The sequence below is a fragment of the Colobus angolensis genome, unplaced genomic scaffold, assembly GCF_000951035.1.
Source record: "Colobus angolensis palliatus isolate OR3802 unplaced genomic scaffold, Cang.pa_1.0 Scaffold431, whole genome shotgun sequence".
Classification (NCBI taxonomy): domain Eukaryota; kingdom Metazoa; phylum Chordata; class Mammalia; order Primates; family Cercopithecidae; genus Colobus; species Colobus angolensis.
Window position 1 is genome coordinate 2228601 of NW_012117722.1, and position 13286 is coordinate 2241886.

General features: G+C 35.8%; 1 protein-coding gene across 1 annotated transcript in view; it reads left to right on the forward strand.

The window, feature by feature from the left end:
- Nucleotides 1-13286, forward strand: part of COL9A1 (collagen, type IX, alpha 1) — a 90165-nt gene that overhangs the window by 861 nt on the left and 76018 nt on the right. The window contains exons 2-5 of the mRNA XM_011957044.1: nt 127-200; nt 1723-1800; nt 1938-2070; nt 7583-7979. Coding sequence (XP_011812434.1) covers nt 127-200; nt 1723-1800; nt 1938-2070; nt 7583-7979 — 682 coding nt within the window. The remainder of the gene's footprint in view (nt 1-126; nt 201-1722; nt 1801-1937; nt 2071-7582; nt 7980-13286) is intronic.

Consider the following 13286-nt stretch of genomic DNA (forward strand, 5'->3'; position numbering starts at 1 on the left):
AAAAAAAAAAACTATACTGAGATTTGATCACCTTATATTAATTAGGTTTACCAGGTTTGAAAATATGAAAGTAGTTCCCGTCTGCAGGGACTCCTGTTTGAGTCACTTTTCTTCTCTCTTCTTCAGGAAAATTCCAGTTTTCTTCTTTGTGTGCAGTTTCCTGGAACCCTGGGCATCTGCAGCTGTCAAGCGTCGCCCCAGTAAGGGCCATAGTTCCTAGACTTTCAAATATTACGTATTCCCAGAAACGATCAGGCAGGGTTGTGGCTGACTGAAGACTGAGTGAGGCATCCGTGGTCCTTCACACCCTCACTCTTCAATCCACCTTTGGGGCATGGGGATACACTACTGGCTGGTTTTCCATGGTCAATGCTGGGTGAGGAAAGTAAGTCCTGCCAGTAATCAGAGTTGGCAGGAAGGCTAATCTGTGTGCTGCAGTGCCTAGTGCAGTGCCTAGGACAGGTGGTGATTGGTTAATGTTGGGTGAATACATGGATGAATAAATAAATAGATTGATGGATGGATGGACCTCAACAATTTGGGGTGAGGACAGTATAAAGAGCATGTTTGATGTACCATGATGGTTAGGCCCATGCTTTTTGTATTTTTATTTTTATTTTTTTGAGATAAAGTCTCACTCTGTCACCTAGGCTGGAATGTAGTGACATGATCTCGGCTCACTGCAACCTCTGCCTCCCAGGTTCAAGTGATTCTTCTACCTCAGCCTCCCGAGTAGCTGGGACTGCAGGCATGTGCCACCACGCCTGGCTAATTTTTTTATATTTTTAGTAGAGACGGGCTTTCACCATGTTGGTCAGGCTGGTCTTGAACTTCGGACCTCAGGTGATCTGCCTACCTCAGCCTCCCAAAGTGCTAGGATTACAGGCGTGAGCCATGGCGCCAGGCCCATGATTTGCAAGTGAATAATACTTTTTCTGAATTCTAGAGCATCTCTGTTGTCAGATGAATCTTAGCAAGGCACTTGGTTAGATATTTCCAAGAAGCCTTCCGTGGTGGTGAAAAACTCTCTTCCCTTGACCTTCCATTTGTGTAAGGAGAACGCAATTTCCGTTCTATGATTTCTTATCAAATTGAGGATTTAATCCTTCTCATGATTATTTTCTTCTTCTTTTTACTCTTCCCAGTTCTAAGATGTTAGGAGTAATTTAGGAGGGACCTTTATTTGATCTCTTAGAATGAATTTATGAAATCAAATGCATCTCTGTATTTTATTTAGGATTAGTGAATCTCAAGACTTCCCCAGGCCCCTATATCTGACAAAGATTCCTAAGAACTCTACTCTCCAGAAGCCCCTCTGAACTGGACCAAGATTGGCTCTGGAATCTCATTGGAATCCTAATATTTGTGGTGTTTAAGGAATATTTTCTAGCCCAAACCACCAGAAATTTTCCAAACAGACTTCTGACCCTGTGCCATTCAGGACACCATTCAGCTTTGGTTTCAAAAGGAACAAATGCCTAACCTCTCCAAAACGAACATTTTCCAGCACAGATTATTAGAGAAACTTTGTGCCTTGCATCCACTCCTTCCAGGATGAGTTGCAGGTGGATGGATTATAATCATAGATGCATGGAGGTAAAGCCAAACATGCTACCTCTAAGCAAGCTGGTATAACATTGAATTTTAAATATTTATTATTATTGATACATCCTGAAATCTCTAGAGTGGATGAAGTAGAATGACATGCTATCTCTTTTGCAGGATTCCCTGCCAATTCCAATTCTAATGGTGAAAATGAACTCTGTCCTAAGATCAGGATTGGCCAAGATGACTTACCAGGTGAGTAGCAATGTAGCCTATTGAAAATGCATGCTTTCTATAAACCTTATATATATATTTTTTTATTTGGGAAAGTTGCGGAAAGGAATAAAACCAATCTCATTTTAGACTTTTCATTTTGTATTCCCATTCTATAGGGTTTGATCTGATCTCTCAGTTCCAGGTAGATAAAGCAGCATCTAGAAGAGCTATCCAGAGAGTAGTGGGATCAGCTACATTGCAGGTGGCTTACAAGTTGGGAAATAATGTAGACTTCAGGATTCCAACTAGGTAATCTATCAAAAATATTTTAATCTAATTATCTGACTCAAATGCATTAAAATGGATAGCTATCCAATGTTAGGGTTTTCTTATGATCAGTGTTTCTTGGATTATAATTGTATTTAAAGATGAAGAAATTTATTTACCTGCCTGTCTTCAGTGCCTGAATACTGCATTTCATGTTTTCAGTATGTAATTTACTTTCCATTCCAGGAAAAAGCATCACTGAGACTATTATACATTGATTCAGGACATGTTCTTATTACCTTGCTTTCTGTTTTTCTATAATTTGTCTGGTTTTGACTGAAAGGACCCTCTGTGAAAAGTGCCAGAGGGTAAGCATAAATTTAACTAGGAGCCACAGAGTGGTTAGAAGACTCACAATGGTGCTGTTCAAGTGTCCTGGTGCTGAAATAGAGCCACACGTCCACTGCTTGGCTCCTGGCAGACATCAAACCAAAGCAAAACTAAAATAATTATAATAGAAACAATGATAGTAATACTAACAACATCAAATCCTGCACTTCACTGATTTCTTTCTCTGGAACTAAGCCTTTTGCTCTTTATTTATAACTGAGGTACTTTAGTGTATAATTGTTGAGTCCTGTCATCATTGTGAATGAATCTCAGCAATTTAGTTTTGATATCACCTAAATACCTTATTTATGATTATGATAATTATTATATGCTTTAGCACAATGTAGAAAAGCTAGAATTAAGATTCCTTTAGTAGATAAATGAGACAATTAGGACTTCGATAGAAATTAAGGTGTAAAGGTAAGTAATGATTAATTAGAACAATAAAATAATACAGAAACTCAATGTATATAAAAAAATTTTGAACAAATTAGAACAATCTGATATAATAGTACCAGATTACAGCTAGAAATTCATGTTTCGAACATACTATATATTATTGCATAATACAATAATAGTACATTATATGAACGCTTTCTATAAATTTACTAATTAACAATAATCTCATTCTCGTCACAATCCTGTGATATAGGGGCATTATTAACCTTTTTTTTCTTAAATCAGGGATCCCCAAAAGTTTAATTTACTTGCATAAGGTGAGTGGGTTGGAACATGCTGGAAGGACTGAATCCCAGGCAGAATGGTTGCAAAGGTTGTACTTCTAACCACTACCCCATACTGACTCTGGAAAACCATTCACATCTGGAAAGATTAAGAACATGATAACAGTGACGCTCACTGTTTTCTTCCTCATAATTTCTTTTCATGTATGGAAGTACCAGTTGTGCTGCTAAATAAGCTTCAAAAATTCAGTTTTTTCTTTCTTAAATAATTAAGCAAAACATGAGGTCCTCAGTGCTGACCTGATTTTCTCTTCTAAGATTTGAGGTACCGTCATTAAATCTTAAGTTCAGAGATTGATCAATGTGCTGCCACGTGGCTTCCTTACCTCCTGCTCAACTTCGTTGTTGCTTTTCTCGAAATGCCTAGAGCTATCACTAAATAGTATACCCAGGCTATATCTAATGCCTCACATTTGCTACCCTTGACTCCCTGCTCCCATAAAGACTGAAAAATCTTGTTTTACTGTCAAGCCTTATTACAAGATAAGGAAAGAAGGAGGAAGAAATTAGGAAAAGAAAGTAGAGAATAAAAAGAGAAGAAGGAAAGTTAGAGGACTGAGACATGTGGAATTCCAAGTAAAGTTTATTCTTGGGAAAGTACTTAGACTATCTTTACTTCAGTTCCCTCAGTTTAAAATTAGGAATAATAACTATGTCATAAGGTTTCTATGCAGAGTAGGTGTTCATAACTGGAGAGTGCTTGAAGAACCCAATCCATGCTGGTATTGGGTAAGTGTTTATTATTAGTGGTGAAGAGCACTAGAAGGAGAGAATGCATGGATATGAAAGTCTTTTCTCCTTAGAGGATCCTTTCTTTACAATCTGCCCTCCAAGTCCTGCTAATTCAAAAGCCAGGTGACAAGGAGACTAGGGATGGGAATTTCTCTCAGCCATGCAGGGTGTAGACAATGTTGGTATAAAGGGACTTTCTGTGCTGGAGAACATAGGCTCCCAGACAGTGAAAGAAACTATTAGCAGGATCTTTGTAGGAGGAAAATATTACGGTATATGGAACTGATGGGAAAGAGTCACAATTTGTCCTTATTTATCTTTTCTATTTTTTGAAAGACTTAAGAGACACATACTTTTTTTTTTTTTTTTTTGCTGCTTTTTATTCCTTATTTTAGGCATAATAGTTTTACACTCTCAACTCCCACTAACAAACATGTGATGTTTATTTTCCTTAAAAACACAGTCTTTTATTGGGTTAAGGTCATAAATAAATGTTTCAAGGTCCAAAGACTATTTAATCTTTCATTCAAACCCTTATGATTCTTTATTTAAGGTACTCTTTGAAGGCTGTAATACAATGAAATAAATCATTTATAGGTACAGCTTATTTTAAATTATGCATGCTGTCAAGTTTACTTACTGATGTGCATAGCATATTTGCAAGAACAGAATTTCAGGTATTCCAAGAAAAGACAATGGGACTGACTGTTCCATAAATCAAACTTGTGAGACTTTTAAGTGGTCTTAGGTATACACAAATACATATATATTTTATTAGTATAAATACCAAAATGAATTTTCTCTTCTTACCATATTGACACACTATACTAGCCTAGTTTAAAAGATCAGCGATCAATAACAGGATAATCTAGATTATTTCTACACATATTCACACACATATATTATCTACATATATACGGAGAGAAAGAGACAGATACCATTAGTTTAACAACGTATCTATAAATGAGGTATTCATTTAACCATCTCAAACCTACCCTCCATCATTTTAAATTAATTATTTTCTTTTTTTAGTTTTTGGCATTACATACACCAAGTCAGAGATATATTAAGACATTATGTCCTTTCCTACCTTTAACATAATCTCTTCATTGAGTGGGAAAGATTGAATGAAACACAAATTGGGAGAGCTCCCTCAGTTAACCCCAGGATGTATTTTCACAAGAGCCACCTGAACACATTACTGGGATTTCCAGAATTGAAACAAAATAGATTTTTTAAGAGAACTGATTATATTGTACAGTTTTGTTCGGTGTATCTGTAGACAGATATATAGATAACACAGATTAGGTTATTTTTGAAGCCTGGAAAAATAATGCTTAAGGAAGAGAAGAAGAAGCATTAGATTTTATTGTCCTTTTAAAAAACCTCATGCTTCAACAATAACTATCTTGAACAAAAATAAGAAAATAAATTATTTAAGCATCTGGTTAAATCCCAATCATTAATTAAAAATAATAATCAAAATAATCTATTTATAATTTAAATGGACACTTGCCCAATTTCACAATTGAGTAAAACTTGAAAACTATCTCCCAGCTCCAAATTTATTGAGGTAAGTTAGGTAAGATGTACAAACTTTCATAAGGTTTTATAATTATACAATACTCAGTGCATTTTATTGTGAATAGTGAATCTTAGCTTCTTTTCTAGAGGTTATTCTGGAATAGATATAATTCTGAAAGATATAAAGTCAAAGAAAATGTGACAAACTGATAGATAAACAGGAAATATATTAAAAACAAATATCTAGAGTGATGTAGTAGACAGTTTCATATAGGGAAAAAAAGTCAGTAAATGGTTCTCGTATAATTTTTTCTTTAGTTCCATATTGCATATTTTAAAATGTACACTTGATGGAGATAAAACATAGGCAGTGAACTGAAAACTTTGCAATGTGAATAATACACATCACCAATGAAAAAAATGTGTATGGATAAAATTATTCATCCCGCACCCTAAATACAAACCAGTCATATTACAAAGTAATGGTTAAAAAAATACTTTTATGATGAAAGAGTATTCAGATGAAAAGTATAACCTTTTTGTTATCTTTAGAAAACTAACAAAGCGATAAAATTTGTTGAGATAGATGACCCATTTTATTGAAGGCTTATAAAAATACTTGCATAGAAAGAAGTTGATTTGTTTATGTTGTTATAAGACATAATAAAGTTTTATAATTAAAATCATAGTAAAGATAGAAGATCTTAGCAAGTTAAAGAGAGCTACGTAACAAGAATTTGACTTGAAGGAAAGTTATTTGGGATTCTGGGTCCTGGTCCATAACTGTTCTCAAAAATATAAAATTTTTATTGTTTAGCACAGAAAATTCATTAGCATTTAGTTTGCCTAACATTTCTTCCTTGCTTAGGAATTTTTCTATGCTTAGAAGGAGAAATGTAAAAAGACATAATGTTCAAGTCCTTGAAAGATGATGCTTACATTTAACATGCTGATTTTTACAGTTCAGTCTTCAGCTTTTAGCAGCTTGGCTTCAGCAGAAGAATATCCAGGTAGCTGGTGCAGGTACAGACCACAGTCTCTGTATAGGGTAGAGATGCCTCAGGGATACTACTGGTTTTATTCTACCATTTAAAGCAGTAAAGGAGTTAGCAATGATACAGACTTAGTTGGCAGATTAAGGAACAACTGGGCCGGACGCAGTGGCTCACACTTGTAATCCCAGCACTTTGGGAGGCTGAGGCAGGCAGATCACCTGAGGTCAGGAGTTTGAGACCAGCCTGACCGACATGGTGAAACCCTGTCTCTACTAAAAATACAAAAGATAAGCCAGGCATGGTGGTGGGCACCTGTAATGCTAACTAATTGGGAGGCTGAGGCAGGAGAATCGCTTGAACCTGGGAGGTGGAGGTTGCAGTGAGCTCAGATGGCACCATTGCACTCCAGCCTGGGCAACAAAGTAAGACTCCATCTTAAAAAAAAAAAAAAAGCAACAATTGAGTTGTAGTAGAGAAGTAAGAATTGGTCACTTTTCCCTTGTCACACATCCAGTGTGACAAACTGCTACTTTAACATCATAATTTGAACTCCCTAAAAAAAGACAAACATCCTCAGTGTGAAGATGCTCCTGAAGTCCTCAGTTACTGATTCTCAAAATACTTATATGGGTCTGGGATATAATTGTGGAGTGAATACCCAAGCAATTTTGGAAATAACAAATAATCTTAACATGTTACTTTAAAATAAAAAAAAATTAGAAGCTGCTAGCTGCTTTAATTAAATCGTTTCATAAGCTAGTACTGCTGATTTACATTCCTAATGATCTCCTCTCTCACTTGTGAATGAAATGTTGCCAAGAACTTTGCAAGAATGTATTTTTTGGCTGAGATGAAATTGCTGAACAGTAGCTCTTTGGGTAGTATAAATAGTAATATTGTTGGGATTATGTGGCATTGGGAACCTTCCTTAGCCATGAGGGAGAGTGTTTTCAAAATGTGTATTTTAAGATGGACCATGAATGCACACGAACCATTGAACTTCTGTAAAGGTCTTTATGAACAGTCATGAAAGAACAAACGGTACATAGTTTTTTACGCTGCAGCCTTTTGGTAGGTCTGGCATCTAAAATAGCCTCAAAAGGGAATATGGTAAATACATATGGGTACAGGAAACAAGATTCATATTTACCATTTAAAAATTTTACTCAGGAATTTATATCCCAGTGGACTGCCTGAAGAATACTCCTTCTTGACGACGTTTCGAATGACTGGAAGCACACTCAAAAAGAACTGGAACATTTGGCAGATTCAGGATTCCTCTGGGAAGGAACAAGTTGGCATAAAGATTAATGGCCAAACACAATCTGTTGCATTTTCATACAAGGGACTGGATGGAAGTCTCCAAACAGCAGCTTTTTCGAATTTGCCCTCCTTGTTTGATTCCCAGTGGCATAAGATCATGATTGGCGTGGAGAGGAGTAGTGCTACTCTTTTTGTTGACTGCAACAGGATTGAATCTTTACCTATAAAGCCAAGAGGCCCAATTGACACCGATGGCTTTGCCGTGCTGGGAAAACTTGCAGATAATCCTCAAGTTTCTGTTCCAGTAAGTATAAAACCACACACTATGGCAGATTAAAGCAAAACTAGATTGGTAAAAATGAATATCTCAAGCATCTTTGATAATCAGCTGAGTGTAGCCTGTCCTGGATTGAATTTGGAATCAGAGGAAGTTAGGTAGATAGCTTCTGGTCTCGGGGAGCTTAAAGCTGGAAAGTGTTACATGCCCACCTAGTGCACCCAGAGTCTTTCTGAAGCAACTTAGAAAGAAAGCCATACTAATGTGGCACATATTGTTTACACATAACTAATGAGAATCTTCAAAGTAAAGTTGAGGTGGGTGACAGATTCAGTTAGTCAAGAATCCTATGCTTCTTGGAAGCAATGAACTTTGAAATGAAAGGATTTGGATTGGCAAAAAGGGAGGAGAAAGTACATTCTAGCTGAGGGAAACACCATTAAGGGAAAAAGAGAATAAGTAGACCACATTCAAAGGCCTAGGGACTCACTGATTTGGATGATATATATATATGAAAAAGTGTGTGTGTGTGTGAGAGAGAGAGAGAGAGGGAGAGAGAGCGAGAGAGGAGGGTGAGATACCATCTTCAGAGTGGTGAGAGATGAGGGTAGAAAGCCATAAGATGTCTGGTCAACAAGAATGCAAGTTATATAGATGCATGATATGGATTTATTTAGAAGTGGGTCTTGCATGATGTGTGGTAGAAGTGAAGGATTTTAGAGCTCTGTTCATGATTTTGCTGCAGAGATCCCCAGATATAAATGTAAGGAATTATATGTTGACACAATAATTGTGTCAACTAGTACCAGATAGTTCTATCATTTTGAATTGTTATACTTTAACTGAGCAATGCTTTAAAAGGATGTTTTATAATATTATGATAGGAATTTAGAAAATGTATCTTACAAGACAAGTGTTCTTTTGAAGAAAACAAAGGAATTTAGAGCTCAATACATAAACCATTGATGCCAACCTCTCTTTCTCTCATACTAGCATGGAGCTGTTAAATTCTAGTCACAAAACCCATATCATGGAGTATAGCAGGGTGATACAATGATTTCAAATTGTTTCTGTGCACGTCTCCAAAGAATAAAAGGTTATCAGGGATCTCAGTAATGGAATTGTTCAAATAACTTGTTTTCAAGGGAAGAATTGTGATTAGTGTGAAGGGTAGTGTGAAATTTCTATATTCTGTGATGGACAGGAAACAATTTGTAACTGCCATATTACTTCTCTGGCTTGTAGACTCTTGAGAAAGTATTTCTTCATTTAATGAGTTATCATACCTCAAGTGGCTGGGTTAGAAAGCCGATTGGACTACTGTTGTGCCATCTTGAAATTCTGTGCAGCAAGATCTTTGCAATGACATTGGAAAGGTTCTCAGACAACACTGAATTTCTGCAAGTAGCTGTTCATTTCCGGGCCATGGGTGAAGGGGAAGATACTTAAGTTACCTCCTCACTATTACAAACATCAATCAAGTATTTTAAACATTTATTTATTTATTCATGGGATTAAAGAAACTTAAGTCTTTATAACACTAAATTCTGTGAGCTAAGATGCTATTAAATTGTCTTATTGCCAGAGCAGTAAACTGAGGTCTCACTATTACTTCATTATCCTATAGCCTTGCCAATAAGTCAGAGCTGATTGTAGATTTTTCTTCCAACTCTATTCGTTCATCACAATGGAGACCAGTTAGTACCAATTACTTTCTATTTTAGTCTACCACATGCAGGAGTGCAACCAGAAACCTGGCAGCTGGCTTTACATTGAGCTTCTGGTCCTCCAAGAAGCTTTTCTAAACCAGTATACCATAGCCAATGTTAAAAAATACTTGAAATAGGCATGTACAAGTATCTTCCTTCAGACTGAATTCTGACTCCCTTATCAGGAAACACAAAAAAGACTTGAGCCTAACAGCCCATTAACATTCCATACTGGCTGATGATGGCAGAAGTGTGACAGTGACAATGGCAGCTAAACTGGATCAACGTTATAAACCAAAACAATCCTGTCCACATTTAACAACTGGAAGTGATAATGTGAAGCTCAAACTTCTCACCAAAATGTATTTCTCAAACTTCATTTTATATAAGATAAAGAATTAGAACAAAATGCTTTTATTCCCATTAACTTATTTGATTCTTGCAACAACCTTGTAAGATAGAAAGTACAGATAGCATTATCTTCATTTCTTAGCTGAGGAAGTGAACTCACACAGATCTATTAACTTGTAAGAAATAGTGTTAGGCACAATATTTCTAATCTACCTTATCTTCTGCTATGCCAACTAGCTTTCCTTTGGGATAAAGAAAAATGCCTGCAACCACATATTTTTCCTTATAAAGAATCTCATTTTTCTTACTTTGAAAGGCATTTGTGATTTGCGTTTAGAATTTACTTTGCAGGAAAAACCAAATAAATTTTTAAAAAGTGGGAAATTTATACAGTATAAAACATGTCCTCAGACTTTAATCCAGCTTGCTTATTTACATAGTAAACTTTCATTGAGTGTGTAAATATTGGGTATACAAAGAGAATTAAATCACAGACTTTTTCTTCAGTCTATTGAGAATAAGGAGTTGAGACAAGTAAAGGATCATCACAATATAGCATGATAAGTACCATGATAGTGGCTAGTGCTGCATACCAAGAAACACACAGAAAAAAATCTCCTCACTCAGATAAAAGCAGGGAGGCATGACAGTGGGGGCCAGGGATGTTTCCTAAGGGATTTGATGTCTGAAAGGAGTCCTGGTGATGAAAACATCATCCAGGTACAATGCCCCAGACAGACGGACACTCGTTTGGAAATTCCCACGTGTATCAGTTCTTCCGTTTTCAAGGTTTGTTAGTGTTCCCACATTGTTCCTTATTTTTCAAAACTGAAGGTAGTCAAACACTCATAGAAGCCCACAGACAAAGCCTGTGTGTCCATGAGTTGTCCTTAGCCCCTTGTTTTAATTTTATGGCCTATTTTCTTAGACTTCTCACCAATTTGGTTGAAATCTGAAGTTGCTGACAATTGCTGAAGATGAACAATGACTACCTGTCCCTTAGAGGACTTAGAGAGTGATGGGTAGTGGTATGTACATATTCTGAGAGGTAGAAGAACTGTACTGATAGGTCACCATTCTCTCAACTTGGAGACACAAATATTCAATATTACTGTGTTCAAAATTTTAAATTAAAATGAAATAGCACAAAAATACCATAAAAACAATAAGAAAAAGTGTAGTTTTACATTTTCCTTTATGGAATTGAATTCATTCTAATCTTTGACACTCTACATTAATTGAATAATTTTTTTCAGAGTCAACCCTTGCTTTTCTTTAGTAAATAAATCAAAAGCAAAATATTCCTTCTAAAGGGATTATCAGATGTCAAAAAGTAGCCCTAGGAACTTCATAATAAAAAATGCAATTGAAAACATCTGATAGATCACTGATGCTAAAAGAGTCACTTGTATGGTACTTGTTTGCTATTTTCCCCCTGCCTATCCTATCTTTTGTCCCCTTCTTTTCTAAGTTGAAAAAGAAAGCCAATTTCAAAAGGTTTTCATAAGCTTGTGATATAGCTGTTCACGTGGTCTACATCTCAAACATCTTCTCATCATTCATGGTTATTTAGTGGGCTCAGAGCATTTTATATTTTTTCCCAATGCACTGCTGTAATACATTGTTAGTTTGATTTTAAAACAATAAATCCCATATATTTTATTCTCCTTTGTGCCAATATTTTCGGATGGTGCCATTTATCCCACTGCAAAGCTTGGTTTCCTGGCAGCCTACCATGAAAACATGTTATTTTATGACAGGTTCTTTATTGTTTGTTGTCAACATGATAGCCTAGGAGAATTATTTGGTACAGCTCTATTAGAAAACAAAGTTGGCCTTTCTCCCTTTTCAGAGATATATGCTGGGAGTCTGGGCTTGTTTGAGGGAGGATAAAAGTTTATGTGGCTTAATAAACATATGGCTCAAACCATTTTTTTTTTTACCTGTGCATATTCCAAAGAAGCCAACATGGAATGTGATTAATTGGACAGACTCACTGCTTTAAAAAGTATATTATCAAATGTGTTGCTCTGTGTTTATTTTCATTAGATTCAGAGGAGAGCTGGCAAAACTGTTGTTGGAAAAGCTATATGTACTTTTCTCCATCCACAGAATTGAATCACACTAACTTCCACATGTAAAAACAATATAAGTTTCATGAATTATAACATGGGAAAAATAAATTGTGAAGTTGTGATTAATATTATTTCTGATATTTGAGAAATACTATTGGAAAGTTGTGTTTTTAGTAATTTAGGAAATGCATACTATCTATTATGCATGAAACTATTAAGTTTGCTTATTAAGCTGTTTTTGACAAGTACATCTTTTACAAATACTCTTTCAGTTGGAAGTAAAAATTAAATTAAAAAGAAAAAATGGCAATATTTTCTATACATATCGATAGGAAATATTTTTATAAAACTTTGATTTAATTAAAACATTTTTGAGTGCTGTCAAAACAATTTTATCTTATATTTTGGAGATGAAACTCAGCCTGCTGCATTGTAGACCATATTAACAACCTCAGCTGGGTTTTCCACTAGGTGGCAATGAAATGAGGAAACACAGAACTGGAGCTGGTGACACGGTAGAAGCCATGGTTGGAAGTAGGGGCTGTGGATAGCTAGAATAAAAACTGAATAATGATCAAACTTGCTTTTAACAGAAAGCTAAAAACACTGAATTTTTTTATTGACCTCAACTGTGCCCATAGTGTTGCAATAAAAAAAATCAGTGTGCTATTAGTTTTTTTATTTCTATAAAAAATGTACATGGGCTAAGACCATAAAGAAATCTTTGTTCATGTTAATCTCTGCTTGGTTAGCTTGTTTGGTTACAACGTGGTGTCAGTAGAATCATAGGCTTTCAGAGCTGGAGGAAACTTTGCATCTAATCCCAACCTCTCAGTTTATCATGAAGAAACTAGAACACAGACAGAGGAAGGGAAATGCCACAAATCATGATCAAACCAGAAAGGCAAATACTATCAATTGTTTCTTCACTATATTTCTTATCCATCTCTATGTACTCATTCATTAATATTCAGTAACTATTTATTAAACATCTGCTAAGTTATAGGCCTTATTTTAGGTGGTGGTGAAAGCAGACGAAATTAATGCTCCAATGTCGCTTGCATTCTGGGGAGAGGAGACAGACACTATAAATACATGAGTATATGTAGAGTATGCCAGGTGGTCATAAATGCTATGGGGAAAAATGAAGCAGGATATTGGAGTGCCTTGAGTGAAGGGCCTCATTGAGAGGAAAATAT